This window comes from Piliocolobus tephrosceles, chromosome 15 (assembly GCF_002776525.5).
Source record: "Piliocolobus tephrosceles isolate RC106 chromosome 15, ASM277652v3, whole genome shotgun sequence".
NCBI lineage: Eukaryota > Metazoa > Chordata > Mammalia > Primates > Cercopithecidae > Piliocolobus > Piliocolobus tephrosceles.
In genome coordinates, this window is record NC_045448.1 from 86,558,627 (window position 1) to 86,579,622 (window position 20,996).

General features: G+C 47.7%; 1 protein-coding gene across 1 annotated transcript; it reads left to right on the top strand.

The window, feature by feature from the left end:
• The first annotated feature begins 15,091 nt into the window (after positions 1 to 15,091).
• On the top strand, positions 15,092 to 20,319 carry VAMP8 (vesicle associated membrane protein 8). The gene is made up of 3 exons (XM_023224964.1): positions 15,092 to 15,245; positions 16,607 to 16,765; positions 19,864 to 20,319. The coding sequence occupies exons 1-3, from the start codon at positions 15,243 to 15,245 to the stop codon at positions 20,002 to 20,004; spliced, it is 303 nt and encodes a 100-aa protein (XP_023080732.1). The 5' UTR covers positions 15,092 to 15,242; the 3' UTR covers positions 20,005 to 20,319.
• Positions 20,320 to 20,996: the final 677 nt, after the last annotated feature.

Genomic DNA, 20,996 nt, shown 5'->3' on the forward strand with positions numbered 1-20,996 from the left:
AAAAAAAAAAAAAAAAAAAAAAAAAAAAAAAGAAATTATAGAAGATCCTAAAAGCTTTGTTTACGTGGATTATATCTTTTAATATTTGCCATATTAGAAATTTTTTTTGGCTGGGCACGGTGGCTCACGCCTGTAATCCCAGCACTTTGGGAGGACGAGGCAGGTGGATCATGAGGTCAGGAGATCGAGACCATCCTGGGTAACACGGTGAAACCCCGTCTCTACTAAAAAAACAAAAAATTAGCCGGGCGTGGTGGCAGGTGCCTGTAGTCCCAGCTACTCGGGAGGCTGAGGCAGGAGAATCGCTTGAACCGGGGAGACAGAGGTTGCAGTGAGCCCAGATTGCGCCACTGTACTCCAGCCAGGGTGAAAGGGCAATACTCTGCCTCAAAAAAGAATCAAAAAAAAAAAAAAAAAGCTTTCTAGCTTGTACTACAAAGGAAAAAAAATGGCATGTTTCTGTAGTCTCAGCTATTCCCAGCTTTTCTGGAGGCTGAGGCAAGACAATCACTTAGTTGAGGAGTTTGAGACCAGCCGGGGCAACATAATGGAATAATGGGATCCATCTCAAGGAAAAAAAAAAAGCTATCAAGCCATTAAAAAACATGGAGGAACCTTAAATTCATATTGCTAAGTGAAAGAAATCAATGTGGAAAGACTACAAACTATGATTCCATCCATATGACATACATACACATGTATATAACATATACATGTATATGTATGTATATGTATATGTATATATGTATTTTTTTGAGTCAAGGTCTTTCTATGTTGCCCAAGATGATCTTAAACTCCTGGTCTCAAGCAGTCCTCCTGCTTCAGCCTTCCAAAGTGCTGGGATTACAGGCATGAGGCACTGCGTTTGGCCCCAACTGTATGATATTCTGAAAAGGCTAAACTATGGAGACAATAAAAAGATCAGTGACTGCCAGGGAGGTAGAGTTGGGGGGAGGAAGGAATGGTAGGTGGAGCACAGGGGAGTTTTACAGAAGCGAAACTATTTTGTATGATGTTGTAATAGTGTCATGGTGGATACATGTCACACGTGTGGAAACCCATAGAATGTACAATGCAAAAAGTAAAGCCTAATGTAACTTATGGACTTTGTTAATTATAATGTGTCAATATGGACTATGTTTTTTTTTTTTTTGAGACAGAGTTTCCCTCTTGTTGCCCAGGCTGGAGTGCAATGTCTTGGCTCACTGCAACCTCTGCCTCCCAGTTTAAAGCGATTCTCCGGCCTCAGCCTCCTGAGTAGCTGGGATTACAGGCATCCGCCTTCACGCCCAGCTAATTTTTTGTATTTTTAGTGAAGACGGGTTTTCACTATGTTGGCCAAGCTGGTCTTGAACTCCTGACCTCAGGCGATCCACTCGCCTCGGCCTCCCAAAGTGCTGGGATTACAGGCATGAGCCACCGCGCCTGGCTGGACTATGTTAATAGTATACCAATACTGGCTCATCAGTTGTAACAAATGTACCACACTAATGCAAAAGGTTAATAATAGGAGAAATGGGAGCCTGAAGGGGGATATGGGAACTCTGTACTTTCTTCTTCTTCTTTTTTTTTTTTGTTTTGTTTTGTTTTGAGACAGAGTCTCCCTCTGTTGCCTAGGCTGGAGGGGCAGTGTCGCAATCTTGACTCACTGCAGCCTTGACCTTCTGGGCTCAAGTGATCCTCCCACATCAGCCTCCCAAGTAGATGGACTACAGGCGTGCATCACTGCGCCTGGCTAATCTTTTTTTACTTTTTGTAGAGATGGGGTTTCACCATGTTGTCCAGCCTGGTCTCAAACTCCTGAGCTCAAGTGATCCTTCCTCCTTGGCCTCCGAAAGTGCTGGGATTAAAGGTGTAAGCCATTGCTCCCAGCCTGGAATTCTCTGTACTTTCTGCTCAATTTTTCTGTAAGCCTAAAATTGTCCCTCCAAAATAGTCTGTCAGTTACTTACTTACTTACTTACTTACTTATTTATTTATTTATTTATTTTGAGATGGAGTCTCGCTCTGTCGCCAGGCTGGAGTGCAGTGGCACAATCTTGGCTCACTGCAACCTCCGCTTCCCAGATTCAAATGATTCTCCTGCTTCAGCCTCCTGAGTAGCTGGGACTACAGGCGCGCACCACCATGCTCAGCTAATTTTTGTACTTTTAGTAAAGACAGGGTTTCACCATGTTGGCCAGGATGGTCTTGAGCTCTTAACCTCGTGATCCACCCCCCTCAGCCTCCCAAAGTGCTGGAATTACAGGTGTGAGCCACCTCGCCCTGATCCGCCCACCTCAGCCTCCCAAAGTGCTAGGATTACAGGTGTGAGCCACCTCAGCCGGCCTAGTCTGTTAATTTAAAAACAACCATAGGCTAGGCACAGTGGCTCACACCTGTAATCCCAGCACTTTGGGAGGCTGAGGAGGGAGGATTACTTGAGCTCAGGAGTTCGAGACCAGCCTGTGCAACATGGTGACACCCCATCTCTACAAAAAATTACAAAAAATACAAAAAGTAGCCAGGTGCAGTGGTGCATGCCTGGAGTCCCAGCTACTTGGGAAGCTGAGGTGGGAGGACTGCTTGAGCTGGGGAGGTCGAGGCCACAGTGAGCTGCCACTGTGCCACTGCACTCCAGCCTGGACAATGGAGCAAGACCCTGTCTCAAAGAAAGAAAGAGAAAGAGAGGGAAAGAGAAAAAAAGAAAAGAAAAAAATAGGCTGTAATTGACTTACTGCTTGTATTCTTCTTCATCAAAGAATGCAATTGGACACTGTCTGCTTTTTTGGGTGTGTGCATCAAAGGGATACTTGAAAGTGAAAACAATGAGAGAAATATTTTAAAATCATGTCTAATGAGGGTCTAGTATCCAGAATATGTAAAGAACTCCCGCAACTCAACAGTGAAAAAGACAACCCAAATAAAAATAGGCAGAGGGGCTGGGCATAGTGGCTCACGCCCATAATCCCAAAATTTTGGGAGGCCAAGGTGGGAGGATCACTTGAGGTCAGGAGTTTGAGACTGGCCTGTATGACATGGTGAAACCCCATCTCTACAAAAAAGTACAAAAAAAGTACTGGCCAGGTGTGGTGTCCACCCCTAGTTAATTTTTTGTACAAATCTGGTTTCTCCATGTTGCCCAGGCTGGTCTCAAACTCCTGATTTCAAGCAATCCTCCTGCCCTGGCCTCCCAAAGTGTTTGGATTATGAGCGTGAGCCACTGCACCAGGCCAAAGGTTAGTTTAATTGCACAAGTGCTTTTTCTTGACAAACCATGAGACAACTATTGTATGCAGAAGTGCTATAGGCATATTTCCCATTTCTTCACACAAAATATTAAAAAGACATGTACTGTAGGGTCAAGATTTAATACAATTAATAATTTGTACTGCTTCATCAAGGATTTTCTTTTTTTTTTTTTTTTTTTTTTTGAGACCGAGTCTTACTATGTCACCAGGCTGGAGTGTAGTGGCATGATCTTGGCTCAGCAACCTCCAACCCTGGTTCAAGCAATTCTCCTGCCTCAGCCTCCCGAGTAGCTGGGATTACAGGCACACACCCACCATGCCCACCTAATTTTTGTATTTTTAGTAGAGATGAGGTTTTATCATGTTGGCCAGGCTTGTCTTGAACTCCTGACCTCAGGCGATCCACCTGCCTCAGCCTCCCAAAGTGCTGGGATTACAGGTGTGAACCACCATGCCTGGCTTCATCAAGGACATTCTTAATATAAAGTGGCACTTTTAAAAGTTGCAAGTGCATGGCATTGAGGAATACAATGGCTACTACTACAATTTGATGCCATCGTCTTCATTTCTGCTTAGTTGCCAGCACTTTTACCCACCATTGCTTTTGCATCATCAGTACAAATGGCAGCCGTTAAAAAGGCAAATACTACAGTAATTTTGTCTTTGAAGCTCCCAGGAGTTCCTAGGCCACACACCGAGAACTATTGTCCTAAAGGAAAAGAATGGCAGAGGTAGACACATAAAAGGGGCTATTGGTGCCAGATGGATTTATAGCAGGAGGAATCACCAGGCAAACTGTGTTCCTGCTGTTGAGGATATAGCTCACTTCTAGGTTATCCTAACAGGCAAGGCAGGTCAAGTCACTTTTTTTTTTTTTTTTGAGACCAAGTCTCACTCTGTTGCCCAGGCTGGAGTGCTGTGGCGCGATCTCGGCTCACTGCAACCTCTGCCTCCCAGGTTCAAGCGATTCTTCTGCCTCAGCCTCCTGAGTAGCTGGTATTACAGATGCCTGCCACCATGCCTGGTTAATTTTTGTATTTTTAGTATAGACGGGGTTTCACCATATTGACCAGGCTGGTCTAAAATTGCTGACTTCAAGTGATCCACCCACCTTGGCTGCCCAAAGTGTTGTGATTACAGGCGTGAGCCACCATGCCTGGACCCATCTTTCTTTCTAGAGACAGGGTCTCACTATGTTGCCCAGGCTGGAGTACAGTGGCTATTCACAGGTGCAATCCCACTACTGATCAGCATGGGAGTTTTGACCTGCTCTGTTTCCCACATGGGCCAGTTCACCCCTCCTTAGGCAACCTGGTGGTTCCTTGCTCCCGGGAGGTCACCATAATAATGTTGAGCTTAGTGCAGATACCTGATGGGCATAGCACACTATATAACTCCTGAGCTCTAGTGATCCCCCTGCCCCAACCTCCCAAGTAGCTGAGACTACAGGCACCTGCCACCACACCTGGCTTTTTTTTTTTTTTTTTGAGACAGGTTCTCATTCTGTCACCCAGGCTGAGTGGCATGATCACAGCTCACTGCAGACGACATCCTGGGTTCAAGTGATCGCCTTGCCTCAGACTCCTGAGGAGCTGGGACTAGGCGTGCACCCCCATGCCCAGCTAATTTCTTGTATTTTGGAGAGACAATGTCTCACTATGTTGCCCATGCTGGTCTCAAACTCTTGAACACAAGTGATCCTCCCACCTTGGCTTCCCAAAGTGCTGGGATTATAGGCATGAGCTGTTGCTCCCAGTCTGAGATGGATTTCTTAATCCACTATCAAATACTGGCCCAAATGAATTCAGTTTGGCTTAGGAAATTTGTATCAACTCTTCTAGGACTACTCAGTATTAATGCTTCCATTAAGTTCAGCATTTATGATCTGTTATGTGCTAAGGACTAAACAAGTTACAGAAAGGGAAAAATGACTAAATTGTAGCCTCTGTCCTCTAGGAGTTAAAGGGTAAGGAAACAGATGATAATAATAAAAGAATTTAAAAATAATAGGATAGTAATAACAGTAATAGAATATAGAAAGTCATAAATACTGTTAAATGAGTGCTATGGGAGCATTGAGGAAGAAATGAATTACACTAGAGAAATCAGGAAAGCTTTTTTTGAGACAGGGTCTTCGGGTCTCACTTGGGCTTTGAAGGATGAGTGCAGTTTTGAAAGGAGAGAGGAAAATCCCGTTCTTTTCAAAATTTTTTTTAATTTAAAAAATATTTGGCCGGGCGCGGTGGCTCAAGCCTGTAATCCCAGCACTTTGGGAGGCCGAGACGGGCGGATCACAAGGTCAGGAGATCGAGACCATCCTGGCTAATACGGTGAAACCCCATCTCTTCTAAAGAATACAAAAAACTAGCCGGGCGACGAGGCGGGCGCCTGTAGTCCCAGCTACTTGGGAGGTGGAGGCAGAAGAATGGCGTAAACCTGGGAGGTGGAGCTTGCAGTGAGCTGAGATCCGGCCACCGCACTCCAGCCTGGGTGACAGAGCCAGACTCCGTCTCAAAAAAAAAAAAAAAAAGCCGGGCGCGGTGGCTCAAGCCTGTAATCCCAGCACTTTGGGAGGCCGAGACGGGCGGATCACGAGGTCAGGAGATCGAGACCATCCTGGCTAACACGGTGAAACCCCGTCTCTACTAAAAATACAAAAAATTAGCCGGGCGAGGTGGCCGGCGCCTGTGGTCCCAGCTACTCGGGAGGCTGAGGCAGGAGAATGGCGTGAACCCGGGAGGCGGAGGTTGCAGTGAGCTGAGATCCAGCCACTGCACTCCAGCCTGGGCGACAGAGCAAGACTCCGTCTCAAAAAAAAAAAAAAAAAAAAAATTTTGGCCAGCCCTGGTGACTCACACCTGTAATCCCAGCACTTCGGGAGGCCAAGGCAGGTGGATCACCTGAGGTCAGGAGTTCAAGACCAGCCTGGCCAACATGGCGAAACCCCATCTCTACTAAAAATACAAAAATTAGCCAGGCATGATTGTGCATGCCTGTAATTCCAGTTACTTGGGAGGCTGAGGCAGGAGAACTGCTTAAACCCAGGAGGTGGAGGTTGCATTGAGCTGAGATCGTGCCACTGCACTCCAGCCTGGGTGACACAGTGAGATTCCATTTCTAAAATAAGATAAAATAAAATAAAAATAAAATTGGCCGGGCGCGGTGGCTCATGCCTGCAATCCCAGCACTTTGGGAGGTCGAGGCAGACAGATCATGAGGTCAAAAGATCAAGACCATCCTGGCCAACATAATGAAACCCTGTCTCTACTAAAAAAATACAAAATTTAGCTGGGCATGGTGGCAGGCGCCTGTAGTTCTAGCTACTCTGGAGGCTGAGGCCGAAGAATCGCTTAAACCCTGGAGGCAGAGTTTACAGTGAGCTGAGATCACGCCACTGCAGTCCAGTCTGGTGACAGAATGAGACTCTGTCTCAAAAATTAAATAAAATAAAAATAAAATAATAAAAGAAAAAATATTTTGTAGAGACGGGGTCTCATTATGTTGACCAGACTCATCTAGAACTCCTGCCCTCAAGGCATCCTCCTGCCTTGGCCTCCCAAAGTGATGTGATTACAGGCATGAGCCACCTCACCCAGCTGGAAATCAAAAGCTCTTAATAGTCTTGGGTGAACGAGAGTATTCTGTGTAGGAAACATACAGCTAATAGCCGGGCGCAGTGGCTCACACCTGTAATCCCAGCATTTAGGGAGGCCGCGGCGGGTGGATCACGAGGTCAGGAGTTCAAGATTAGCCTGGCCAAGATGTTGAAACCCCGTCTCTATTAAAAATGCAAAAATTAGCCAGGCATGGCATCGGGTGCCTGTAATCCTAGCTACTTGGGAGGCTGAGGCAGAGAATTGCTTGAACCTGGGAGGCAGAGGTTGCAGTGAGCCGAGATTGCACCACTGCACTCCAGCCTGGAGACAGAGTGAGACTCTGTCTCAAAAAAAAAAAAAAAAAAAGGAATAGAAAAAAGAAAAATATAGCTAATAAATGAGCTTGCTAACTCAGTACCTCCAGTTTTTCCTTTCAGGACCAATATACAAAGATTTGTGATATTTAGCATTTATTTATCCATAAAATAGGCCAAAGTTTAGGAAAGAAATTTCTCTATACATGTTTTCCAACAAAAATCATCTTTCTCTGCACTGTGGAGAAAGAAGCTTTCTTTCAGACTTCTCAGTTCAATATCTGAAAACTTTAGTGAGTTGCCTACATGTATAGGACATATGTCATATACTACAAAGGGTATCAAAGTGAGGGCTCAGTCCCTGCCTGCGTTTATAGGACTTAAAGTGTTGGAGGGGGTCAAATATGTATGACAAAGTGTGTGAAAGATTCTTTAAAAGAAATAAAATGTGATGGAGATCAGAACAGGAACAAGTTAGCTTCAGTGGGGAAATCTCTAAAGCTTCATGGAGGCTATGTCTTAAATGTGAATAGAATTGTCTTAAGCAGTGATGAGTGAAGGCTTATAGGCAAAGGTATAGAAGGGGGATGGTGTACGATGTTTGAGAAAGGACGTGTAATTTGGTTGACTGGAGGGCTGGGAGGTGAATCTAATGGGAGAGAAGTTTAGAAAAGCAGGTTGAGAACAGTCTTGGAATGCCATTCTAAGAAGTCTGGGCTTTACCCTGGAGGCAGGATGTAGCATACAATATGTGTTTCTGGAAGATAGCGATCAACCACAGAGGAATAGATGGGAAAAGAAAGGTGAATTTAGAGGGGATTGGAATTGTCCAGGGAGGAGATCATGCTGCTGGCATTAACCAGGAGGCAGGAGCTGGTGGACCAAGGAGGTGGTGGATATGAGAGGCATGACCAAGAATGAACCAATTGCCTGATTTTTGTGCCCTTGTAAATAAATAAATAAAGTATGAACTGAGGCTTGGTGATGACCTTGCATGTGGAGCATGCTTTGTGGTTCCTAGCTTGAGAAACAGGTAGAATGGGATCCCACCCAGGAGGAGGAATGTGGAGAAAAGATAAAGGGTTTGGTTTGGGTGTTGGACACATCCGTGAACTGTCCAGGGCATTGGAGAAGCAGCATTGGTAGTTGAGGGAGAGGCCCAGGCTAGACATAATAAATTTGGGGATTGTCCACAAATGGCTATTGAAGCCGTAGAGGCACTGCACTTCCCTATAGGGAGACCAGGGTTTCTCAGCCTCAAAACAATTGCCATTTTGGTCCAGATTCTTTCTTGTGAGAGGGTGTCCTTTGCATTGTCGGATATTTTAGCAACATCCTTAGCCTTAACCCACCAGACACTAGTAGCACCCCTACCCCCAGCTGTGACAACCCAAAATGTCTCCAGACATTGTGAAATGACACCTGAAAGGCAAAATCACCCCACTGAGAAACACTGCTCTAAAATGGAGCTGGTTCTCTTCAGAAGTCGGAAGATGACCAAGGGGCCGGGCACAGTAGCTCGGGCCTGTAATCGCAGCACTTTGGGAGGCCGAGGCGGGCGGATCATGGGGTCAGAAGATCAAGACCAACCTGGCTAACATGGTGAAACCCTGTCTCTACTAAAAATACAAAAAATTAGTCGGGTGTGGTAGCACATGCCTGTAGTCCCGGCTATTCAGGAGGCTGAGGCAGGAGAATCGCTTGAACCTGGGAGGCAGAGGTGGCAGTGAGCCGAGATAGTGCCACTGCACTCCAGCCTGGGTGATAGAGTGAGACTTCGTCGAAAGGAAGGAAAGAAGGAAGGAAGGAAGGAGAAGAAGGAGAGGAAGGAAAGGAAAAGGAAAAAGGAAAGAAAGGAAGAAAGGAAGGAAGGAAGAAAAGAGGAAGGAAGGAAGGAAAGAAAGAAGGAAAGAAAGAAAGAAAGAAAAAGAAAGAAAGAAAGAAAAGAAAGAAAGAAAGAAAGAACGAAAGAAAGAAAGAAACATAGATAGATAGCCAAGGGCAGAATCTCTGGGTTCTAGGGGCACATTCAGAGAGTAAAAGGGCCCATTAGGAGACAGGTGGGATGGCCACCAGTGTAACAGGCTATAGAGAAAAGGTTTGGAAACAGAAATAAACCTTGGCAGTGGTGAGAACTTCATGATCCTTCAGGAAGCAGGTTCGGTTGAGTCTCCTGAATGTACCTTTTCCTTGTTCTCCAGCCTTTCTCCTCTGAGATATAGGAGTAAACTGCCCAACTGAGGCATAAATCAGAAGACTGGGATATATGCCAAGGGTTATGTACCTGAAAGTTTGCTTGGTTCCCTTTTCAGGTGGTAATAGTCCCTTTCTCTTTGTTTCTCATTCAGTTTTCTCCATTAGTCTCCTTTTTCTTTTTCTTTTTCTTTTTTTTTTTTTTGAGACGGGGTTTTGCTCTTGTTGCCCAGGCTGGAGTGCAATGGCGCAATCTCGGCTCACTGCAACATTCGCCTCCCCAGTTCAAGCGATTCTCCTGCCTCAGCCTCCTAAGTAGCTGGGACTAGAGGAATGTGCCACCACGTCCAGCTAATTTTTTGTATTAAGTAGAGACAAGGTTTCACCATGTTGGCTAGGCTGGTCTTGAACTCCTGACCTCAGATGATCCACCTGCCTTGGCCTCCCAAAGTGCTGGGATTACAGGTGTGGGCCACTGTGCCCCACCTTTTTTTTTTTTTTTTTTTTTTTGAGATGGGGTCTGGCCCTGGCTCTGTGACCCAGATTGGAGTGCAGTAGGGCACGATCTCAGCTCACTGCAGCCTCCACCTCCAAGGCTCAAGCAATCCTCCCACCTCAGCCTCCCAAAGTGGCTGGGACTACAGGTGTGTGTCACCATGCCTAGCGAATCTTTACATTTTCAGTAGAGACGGGGTTTTGCAGTATTAGCCAGGCTGGTCTTTAACTCTCTGTCTCAAGAGATCCGCCAGCCTCAGCCTCCCAAAGTACTGGGATTACAGGCATGAACCACCGCACCCAGCCTATTCTTAATCCCATTTTGCAAATGAAGTGACTTGCCTGAAACTGCACAGCCAGGGGTAGTAGTGTAGAAGAGTAGGACGTCAGATGTCACCCTAGTCTTTTGATCACACAGGGAATTGCTAGGAAGTTGGGGCTTTATCCTGGAGGCAGGGTGGAGCATACTTAAATACCTGTTTTGGGAAGATAGCAATCAGTCACAGAGGAGTAGATGAGAAAAGAAAGGTGAGTTTACAGGGAATTGGAATTGTCCAAGGAAGAGATCATGCTGGCATTAACTAGGAGGAAGGGGCTGGCATGGAAAGGAGGAGGTGTATATGAGAGGTACGACCGAGAATAAACCAAGATTTGGTCCATTGCTTCTTGGGCTACAACTCCTACGACCTAGCAGTTTAGCAGTTTTTTCTTACAAAGTCACTTTACAGAAAAAAAAAAAAAAAAGAGAGAGATATAAGGCTGAGGTGGGCAGATTACTTGAGGTCAGGAGTTCGAGACCAGCCTGCCCAACATGGTGAAACTCTGTCTCTACTGAAAACAAAAAAAAGTAGCTGAGTGTAGTGGCGCAGGCCTGTATTCCCAGCTACTTGGGAGGCTGAGGCAGAAGAATCACTTGAACCCAGGAGGCGGAGGTTGCAGTGAGCCGAGACTGCGTCACTACACTCCAGCTTGGGCAACAAGAGTGAAACTCCTTCTCAAAAAAAGAAAAAGCAAAAAGAAAAAGACAGGGTCTCACTATGTTGCTCAGGCTGGTCTTGAAATCCCAGGCTCAAGCAATCCTCTCACCTCAGCCTCCCAAAGTGCTGGGATTACAGTTGTGAGCCACCGCACCTGGTCTACTGAGTTTTTTTTTTTTTTTTGAGACAGAGTCTTGCTCTGTCGCCCAGGCTAGAGCGCAGTGGCCGGATCTTAGCTCACTGCAAGCTCTGCCTCCCGGGTTCACGCCATTCTCCTGCCTCAGCCTCCCGAGTAGCTGGGACTACAGGTGCCCGCCACCTTGTCTGGCTAGTTTTTTGTGTTTTTTTAGTAGAGACAGGGTTTCACCGTGTTAGCCAGAATGGTCTCGATCTCCTGACCTTGTGATCCACCCGTCTCGGCCTCCCAAAGTGCTGGGATTACAGGCTTGAGCCACCGCGCCCGGCCAAGGTCTACTGAGTTTTTTGAGTGCTAAGCACAGATGATGAGGTAACTGAGGCTTACAGTTGTTATGCGAGTTTGTCCCAGGTCACGTAAATATTAAGGTATGGATCAGCCACCATGCCCAGCAATAAGCCACATTACAATATGTATTTTAACATTTTTTACTAATCACATAATTTACATTTTTCTACTGGCCAAATTTTAAAAGTAAGAGAAACAGGGCTGGGTGCAGTGGCTTATGCCTGAAATGCCCACATTTTGGGAGGCTGAGGCAGGAGGATTGCTTGAAACCAGCTACAATGAACTATGATTGGCACCCAGGTTGGAGTGCAGTGGTGCAATCTCAGCTCACTGCAACCTCCACTCCCCGGGTTCAAGTGATTCTGTTGCCTCAGCCTCCCGAGTAGCTGGGATTACAGGCAATCACCATCACGTCCAGCTAATTTTTGTATTTTTAGTAGAGACGAGGTTTCACCATGTTGGCCAGGCTGGTCTTGATCTCCTGACCTCATGATCAGCCCACCTCAGCCTCCCAAAGTGCGGGGATTACAGGCGTGAACCACCATCCCTGGCCAACATTAATTGTATTAATCTTTATTTAACTCAATATAGCCGAACATTATTGCACCACATATTAATAATTAATAATAATAATTATTATTATTATCATTTTTAGCGACAGGGTCTAGCTCTGTCACCCAGGCTGGAGTGCAGTGGCACTATCATAGCTCACTGCTCTCTCACATAGCACACCAGGCTCAAGTGATCCATCTGTGCTAGCTCTCCAAGCAGCTAAGACTATGGACATGCACCACCATGCCTGGCTTATTTTATTTTATTATTTATTTATTTATTTATTTTGAGACAGAGTCTCACTCTTGTTGCCCAGGCTGGAGTGCAATGGTGTGATCTTGGCTCACCGCAACCTCCGCCTCCTGGGTTCAAGCAATTCTCCTTCCTCAGCCTCCGAGTAGCTAGGATTACAGGCATGCGCCACCATGCCTGGCTAATTTTGTATTTTTAGTAGAGACAGGGTTTCTCCATGTTGGTCAGGCTGGTCTCGAGCTCCCGACCTCAGGTGATCTGCCTGTCTTGGCCTCCCAAAGTGCTGGGATTACAGGTGTGAGCCACAACGCCCAGCCAATTTTATTTTTTTATTTTACTTTATTTATTTTTATTTTTTACATTATTATTATTATTATTGTTTGAGACAGAGTCTCACTCTGTCACCCAGGCTGAATTGCAAGGGTATGATCTTGGCTCACGGCAACCTCCGCGTCCAGGGTTCAAGCAATTCTCCTGCTTCAGCCTTCTGAGTAGCTGGGATTACAGGCATGTGCCACCATGCCCGGCAAATTTTGTATTTTTAGTAGAGATGGGTTTCGACATGTTGATCAGGCTGGTCTCGAACTCCTGACCTCAGGTGATCCACTGCCTCAGCGTCCCAATGTGCTGGGATTACAGGCGTGAGCCACTGCATCCAGCAGTTTTATTTTTTTTATAGAGACAGGGTCTTGATATGTTGCCTGGGCTTATATATAATATTTGCTGAGCGTAGTGGGTTATGCCTATAATCCCAGCACTTTGGGAGGTTGAGATGGGAGAATCGCTTGAGGTTTGGAGTTTGAGACCAGTTTGGGCAACACAGCAAGACACTGTCTCCAAAAAAGAAAAAAATTAGCTGGACATGGTGGCCCTTGCCTGTAGTCCCAGCTGACTGGGGAGTGTGAGGTGGGAAGATTGCTTGAGCCCAGGAGTTCAAGACTGCAGTGAGCTTGAACACACTGCACTGCACCCTAACCTGGATGATAGAGTGGGACCCTGCCTCTAAAAACAGCAACAACAAAAAGCTACAGGGGTTCGAAGTTTATTTAAAGCCTTTAAAAAGGTATTTGTGGCTGGGCGGGTGGCTCACGCCTGTAATCCCAGCACTTTGGGAGGCCGAGGCAGGTAGATCACCCGAGGTCAGGTGTTCAAGACCACCCTGGCTAACATGGTGAGACCCTGTCTCTACTAAAAATACAAAAAAAATTAGCCATGCCTGGTGGCATGCACCTGTAGTCCCAGCTACTAGGGAGGCTAAAGCAGGAGAATCATTTGAACCTGGGAGGCAGAGGCTGCAGTGAGCCGAGATAGCGCCATTGCACTCCAGCCTGGGTGACAAGAGAGAAACGTCTCAAAAAAAAAAAAAAAAAAAAGTTTTGTGTCTGGATATGGTGGCTCACACCTGCGATCCCAGCACTTTGGGAAGCCGAGGAGGGAGGATTACTTGAGAACAGGAGTTTGAGACGAGCCTGGGCAACATAGTAAGACCCCCATCTCTATGAAAAGTTTTAAAATAAATTAGCCAGACATGGTGGTTTGCACCTGTAGTTTCAGTTACTGGGGAGGCTGAGGCAGGATGATCGCTGTAGCCCCGGAGTTCAAGGCTGCAGTGTGCTACGATCATGCCACTGGACTCTAGCCTGGGTGACAGAAGGAGACCATCTCAAGAAAACAAAACAAAATAAACAAACAAAAAAAGTATTTGTTGGAAAAGCTGACGTTTCCTCCTTGGAACTGATTTCTTCTGGAATGGGTCAAGAATGTTCGTTCCCCTTCTGAATGTGCCTGTTATTGTTCTTCTGTCTTGATAAACACTGTCAAGGAAGAACAGATTTTCTCCGGCCTGGAGCCAGGTTAGTGGAAAAGTCCTTTGCCTTGGGCCCCCTGCTCTGGTACACCAGGGCAGTCTTCTGATCACTGATCACTGACTGGGATCAATTACCTCTGCGGTGGCCCCTGAAGGGAAATGCAGAATTGCTGAACTCTGGAAGGGAAGGAGGGGTTTGGTGAGCCATCATTACAGACACTGTGCTAGTGGCAGTGCACTGCACATGCTATCTTTTTTTTTTTTTTTTTTTTTTTTGAGACAGAGTCTTGCTCTTGTTGCCCAGGCTGGAGTGCAATGGCATGGTCTCAGCTCTCTGCACTCTCTGTCTCCCAGGTTCAAGCGATTCTCCCGCCTCAGCCTCCTGAGTAGCTGGGATTACAGGCACCTGCCACCATGCCTGGCTAATTATTTTGTATTTTTAGTAGAGACGGGGTTTTGCCATGTTGGCCAGGCTGGTCTCGAACTCCTGACCTCTAGTGATCTGCCTGCCTTGACCTCCCAAAGTGCTGGGATTACAGGCATGAGCTACCATGCCCGGCCTCTTTTTGCTTCTTACCAGCACTGTCTGAGCTAAGCATCAGCACCTGCAAACTCCACAGAGGTGAAAAGGTTCACTCAGGGGCCTGTAACTAGTAACCCAGAGCTTTCAGAATCAGAACCCAGGATCACAGTATTCCAGACTTCAGGGGTTTTAGTGTTTTCTGTCACTGAGGGACCTCAGAACAAGTGTTATCCAGCAAGAAATTTTCATAACTGCATTTTGTTTCCCTGTGAGCCAGGCCTGGCATGGTTGATCTCTGTCTCTAGAAACTGGAGTCAGATATTCAAGACATTAAAAGGAGATGGCTAATGGGGTGTCATGGCTCCTAGGACTTTGGGAGGTTGAGGTGGGAGGCTCGTCTGAGCCCAGGAGTTTGAGACCAGCCTGGGCAACATGGTGAGACTTCCTCTCTATTTAAAAAGAAAAAAAAAGAGAGAGAGAGATGGCTGCTCTTTCTAGATCAGGAGGTCCAGCCTCAGGAAACCTTGGAGGGCTGCTTGATCTTTCTTTTCTAATTCCTGAAAAGTTAGAAGACCTTTAACATCTGAAAGCCCTATTACTCTAAGCTTAAGCTCTTGTTTGGGAAGCCACTGGGTGGACAGTGAAGAGTGCCCGCCTACCTGGGGAAACCTGAGTTAGGTGTGGCTGGAGCGACTCGAGATGCGAGGTGGGCGGGGGCAGGCTGAAAGCTGGAGCAAGCAGGAAGTGAGCTGACGGCCACCCTGGGAGGAAGCCGACTAGGCGAATTCACCTGCTGATCCGCCTGGGCTGCTCTGAGACATGGTGAGCGAACTGGAAACTAGGAAAGGGCTGATTTAAAGAGGAGCCAGAAGGGGCTCGGGACTGGGGGTTGGCTGTGTGGGGGGAGGAGAGTTGGTGGCAAAGTTAGAGGGCTGGGCCAGTGCTGCCTGTGGCCTCTCCTCTTTGACAACTTGGCTGCAAATAGCTCTGAACCGTCCTAGCAGGTGTTTCTACTCCTTCTTCCTCCCTCCCCTGACCTCTGTGCTAGTGGGGAGCTGGGTTTCCGTGCCAGTGCCAATGGGGGCTCCGAATTCCAGGCAAAGTGTTGTTGTGCCTTCCTCCTCCAGGGAGCCCGAGGCGGGTGTTGTGACACCACCAGGCAGTGCCTGGGCAGTTTCCAGTTAAGATTCCAGCCCAGCGGCGGGAGCTCTCCTCTCTGGCCTTTCACTTTATCCCTACACAGAAACACAAAGGATTTGTGTGTCCACTGAGTCCTTTGGGTGTCCTTTCTCCATTAACAAGAAGAAGAGAACTAAGGGTTTATAAGATAATCAGAAGTTGGTTCTCTGTGATAAGCTAGTTCTGACCCGTGCCACTGGCCTGTTTTTGGAGGTGAAGGAGGGAGGAGCTTAATAATATTTTTCTCTCTTTATTCAAAAACCTTGTCATGAAGCCTCTGAGATGAGACATCAGCCAGGGAGGACTAGTCCTCCATTTCCCTCAATACCCAGGCGGGTATTTTTATTTAATAGCTGCATAAGCAGGTGGTTGCTTGGTGCCTGCGCGTGGTGCCCAGTGGTGGGGAAAGCAGAAGTGTGCGGCTCAACGGCTCTGGGCGCCTTCTGGGGTACTTGGTTGCCTGTTGTTCTGGGTCACAGCAGCAATGGCATTGCGGCCAGGGCCATGCTCCAGCAGCTATTTAGAGGGGCAGATGGGTGAGGCTGGGTGAGGGTGTTTTGCTGGCCAGCACAGACACTTTCAATGAGGATCCCGAGAAATCAGGAAAGGGGGGTGGCTCCGGGAATTGTAAATAGTGGTGGGCTCTGCCCTGGAAAGGGAACATTGTGAGATGCTGGCTCTGCTGTATTCTACGACCTTCTCTAGGGAGCAAGGAAGCAGTGGGGAGAGATTTAGTGATGTGCTGCTTTTCCTTGTCAGGGGCCCTAACAATCCTGAAAGAAGTTTGATCTAGTCTCTTTAGCATCACGTCTCACCTTCTGGGGCTTACAAATGCATTTATTTTTGATTACACAAGTAATACATGAAAACATTCTCTTTGTAAACATTTCAAGCATTTTACAAAAAGCTGAAGTCTGCCTGAGGCCTTACCCTCCCCAGACCTCTGAGGCCAAGTCTCCAGTTCCCCCACCACTTGGTCTAATTAACCCCGTGTTGCTGCGCAGGAGGAAGCCAGTGAAGGTGGAGGAAATGATCGCGTGCGGAACCTGCAGAGTGAGGTGGAGGGAGTTAAGAATATTATGACCCAGAATGTGGAGCGGATCCTGGCCCGAGGGGAAAACTTGGAACATCTCCGCAACAAGACAGAGGATCTGGAAGCCACAGTGAGACAGGGACCCCACTGGGGGCTGGAGGAAAAGAGGGAGGGAGGGGATTTCTTTTTGCTGGGGCAAAATGAACAGGAGGGTCAGAAGTGTGACATTTCTGTTGCCTTTCACCTGGTTTGGGAGCTGATGTGAGCTGAGTCTCCACTTCTGAATCTGCTCTGCTCCACAGGTTGTTATGGATCCCAGGGAATGGATCCCATGACTGGGGTCCCATGACTATGGCAGCTCACCCACAGAGGCATGTTCTGAGACTGATAGCTCAGTCAGCCCATGCATTCTCAGGCTTCTCTCCTGGGAAACTTGTTTTCCCTTTGAAGCCTGCCCATGACAATCATTTGGATCTGACCTTCCCAGGGCAGAAGTATTGGCTTTGAGGAAACCCCCACATGTGGCCTCTAGCCTTCTCTAGGAGCTATTAGACAAGGGGTGGGAAATTGCTGGCATCTTGCTGAGTTGGCTTTAAAAAGAAGGGGGAAAGAGCAGAGAAATGCTTTGATCCCAGGGTCCCCTGCTAGATGAAGGCTAAAATAATATCTCCCACACATCTTGCTAGACCTCATTCTTCTCTCTCTCCAGCCAGGGGCTGAGGCCAGCTGTTTCAGGGAGGAAGTAACTCCAAAGTTGAGCAAAGTCTGGAGCCTCAGGTTTTGTGTCCAGCTGGGAAGCTGGCTCTGGCTTTCTTAGTCCTGTGTGAACTCTTGGCTCTTGGGTATTGCTCCCTTGTCTCCCTGGGGCTCATTGCTTGTTTCTGTAGCTTAACTGTAGCTTAATTTGGGGAGCACGGCCCCGGGATTTTTTTTTTTTTTTTTTTTTTTTTTTGAGACGGAGTCTCGCTGTATCGCCGGGGCTGGAGTGCAGTGGCTGGATCTCAGCTCACTGCAAACTCCACCTCCCGGGTTCACGCCTTTCTCCTGCCTCAGCCTCCGGAGTAGCTGGGACTACAGGCGCCCACCACCTCGCCCGGCTAGATTTTTGTATTTTTTTGGTAGAGACGAGGTTTCACCGTGTTAGCTAGGATGGTCTGGATCTACTGACCTCGTGATCCGCCTGTCTCGGCCTCCCAAAGTGCTGGGATTACAGGCTTGAGCCACCGCGCCCGGCCTTTTTTTTTTTTTTTTTTTTTTAATAGAGCCTCACTCTGTTGCCCAGGCTAGAGTGGTGCAATCTCGGCTCACTGCAACCTTCGCCTCTTGGGTTCAAATGATTCTCTTGCCTCAGCCTCCTGAGTAGCTGGGATTACAGTGTGCACCACCACACCTGGCTAATTTTTGTATTTTCAGTAGAGACGAAGTTTTGCCATGTTGGCCAGGCTGGTCTCGAACTCCTGACCTCAGGTGATCCACCTACCTTGGCCTCTCAAAGTGCTGGGATTACAGACTTGAGTCATCATGCCTGGACAAGCACTAGGAAATTTAGTGTCTATAACTCGAATTGCTGGGCATGGGGAAGAGTGCATGGAGGAGGAGGAGTTCCCTTACTTCCAACCCTCTGTACTGTCCTGGTCCCTCCTCCAGCCTCAGCAGTCACGATGGGGCAAGGAGTCCTGGAGCTGGGAGATGTGCCCACCTGGAGCCTGCATCCCTCAGTCCCAGGATCTGCCCTCCCAAGGGCAGACTGGGAGGGCAGATTGTGCTGCCAGTGTTGTACCCCTGGGTGTAAGCAGGTGTCAAGGACCCCTCAGTGTGCATGACAGTGCAGGGGTAAGAAGAGAAAGGGGACCCCTAGTCATATCTAGGTGGAGACCTCCTAGGATCCTGAGAATTCTAAATTTCAACCCGGCCTTCCAGAGTTTTAGGAAGGTACATTTGTCAAGGTAGGCAAGATAGAGCATTTTTGTTTTTCTTTGAGATGGAGTCTCACTCTGTTACCCAGTCTGGAGTGCATTGGTGCGATCTTGGCTCACTGCAACCTCCACCTCCCAGGTTCAAGTGATCCTCCTGCTTCAGCCTCCCAAGTAGCTGGGATTACAAGCACCCATCACTATGCCTGGCTAATTTTTTTGTATTTTTAGTAGAGAGGGGGTTTCATAATGTTGGCCAGGCTGGTCATGAACTCCTGACCTCAGGAGATCCATCTGCCTCAGCCTCCCAAAGTGCTGGGATTATAGGTGTGAGCCACCGTGCCCGGCCAGAGCATATTTTATTTAGCAGTTTGCTACCTCAGCTTACAGTGTCAGTATTAAGATGTATGGCTTGAGCTGGGCATGGTGGCATGTGCCTATAATCCCAGCACTGAATCCCAGCACTGGGCATGGTGGCATGTGCCTATAATCCCAGCCACTTCCCAGGCTGAAGTGGGAGGATTGCTTGAGCCCTGGAGATGGAGGCTACAGTAAGCCAAGATTGTGCCACTGCACTTCAGCCTGGGTGACACAGCTAGACCCTGTCTCAAAAAACCAACAAGGCCGGGTGCCGTGGCTCACGCCTGTAATCCCAGCACTTTGGGAGGCCAAAACAGGTGGATCACCTGAGGTCAAGAGTTCAAGATCAGCCTGGCCAACATGGTGAAACCCCATCTCTACTAAAGATACAAAAATTAGTTGGACATGGTGGTGCACGCCTGTAATCCCAGCTACTCAGAAGGCTGAGGCAGGAGAATCGCTTGAACCTGGAAGGTGGAGGTTGCAGTGAACTGAGATTACGCCACTGCATTCCAGCCTGGGCAGCAGAGTGAAACTCTGTCTCAAGAAAACAAAAACAAACAAACAAACAAACAAATAGATATCTGGCTTGTAGGCTGGGCACAGTGGCTCACAGCTGTAATCCCACCCCAGGAGGGCGGATTACTTGAGGTCAGGAGTTCAAGACCAGCCTGGCCAACATGGTGAAATCTCGTCTCTACTAAAAATACAAAAGTTAGCTGGGTGTGGTGGTGTAATCCCAGCTAGTCAGGAGGCTGAGGCAGGAGAATCATTTGAACCCAGGAGGTGGAGGCTGCAGTGAGCCAAGATCGAGCCACTGCCTGGGCGACAGAGCAAGACTCCATCTCAAAAAAACAAAAACAAAAAAGTATGGCCTGTGGGTTGCACTTGTACTTATACTGTTGTTCCAGTGGGAGGATCCACTGGGTCACTCACTCTGCCTTTTCCCCAACAGTCTGAGCACTTCAAGACGACATCGCAGAAGGTGGCTCGGAAATTCTGGTGGAAGAATGTGAAGATGATTGTCCTTATCTGCGTGATTGTTTTTATCATCATTCTCTTCATTGTGCTCTTTGCCACTGGTGCCTTCTCTTAAGTAATAAGGAACCTCTCCCACCTGCCCTTCTCGTCAGGGACAACCCTCTGTAAATGGGTGCCAAGAGGGTCTCCTTTCCTGTCCTCCTCTACAGATTATGCTGCTCGGTCCTCCTACCCCTCTCCCCGAGGCCCTGCTGCCTTGTTGTATGCCCCAGAGGGTAACTTGGTCCCCCAGAAGGACAGAAAAAAGAGAGCTGGACTGTGGATGCATTTCATGGGTCCTTAGAGTGGGCTGGAGAGACCTAGAGGGCCCAGCATGTGGCTGGGAAACTGCTAGTGGCCAGTGGGCAATAAAGACCTTTCAGTATCCCTATATGTGTGAGTCACTTTCTCTCTTCCCATTTTGCCTTTGGCTTTTCTATTTCTTTTCTTCCCAAGGATACCTTCTGGCTGAAATTCTCTCATTTGAGGTCCAAGTGGTTTGAAGGGCAAAGAGTATATGTTTGGAGAAGAAAGATGTCTTTCTTTATTCCTCCTGGTTCCATTCATTGTCACAGGTCTCAAGAACAAGAATTTTCTGGGAGTCTTGGCATATGGAAAATTCAAAACCTTTATAGCATTTTGGGGTGGTATGCAAGATTTTTAAGTGTTCCCATTGGGTCCTGCCATGGCCCTGTAGTACTCTTCTTCTGGAATTGTTAGCTGAGGCATGAAGCCTACCTGGACAGGGTGTTTAAGAGCTGCTTGAAGGCCTCCTGCCTCTTCCACCAGAGCCATCTCTCTTCAACGACTGTGTAGTCTAGAGTCGAGGGGTGGAGGAAATGGACTGCTATTCCTTTCCTTGTGCTTCTGCATGTTCTGTTTGTCTTTTCTCTGTCCTTGTCTTCTGGGACTTAGCAAGGCCTCTGGGTCTCAGTTATCCCAAGGGGGCAAGCATCTCTCCTCGGCATCCCATGGCTGGGCATAGTCAGTCAGTGTGACAGGACAGGGCCAATGGCTCTCCTTCCCCTCCGTGCACAATGAGCCTTTCTGTCTTCAGGCCCCCCTCCT

Coding starts and splice junctions, on each gene's coding strand:
- VAMP8 (XM_023224964.1), top strand. Junction 16,766..19,863: donor CAGAGGATCTGGAAGCCACA/GTGAGACAGGGA, acceptor TTTCCCCAACAG/TCTGAGCACTTCAAGACGAC.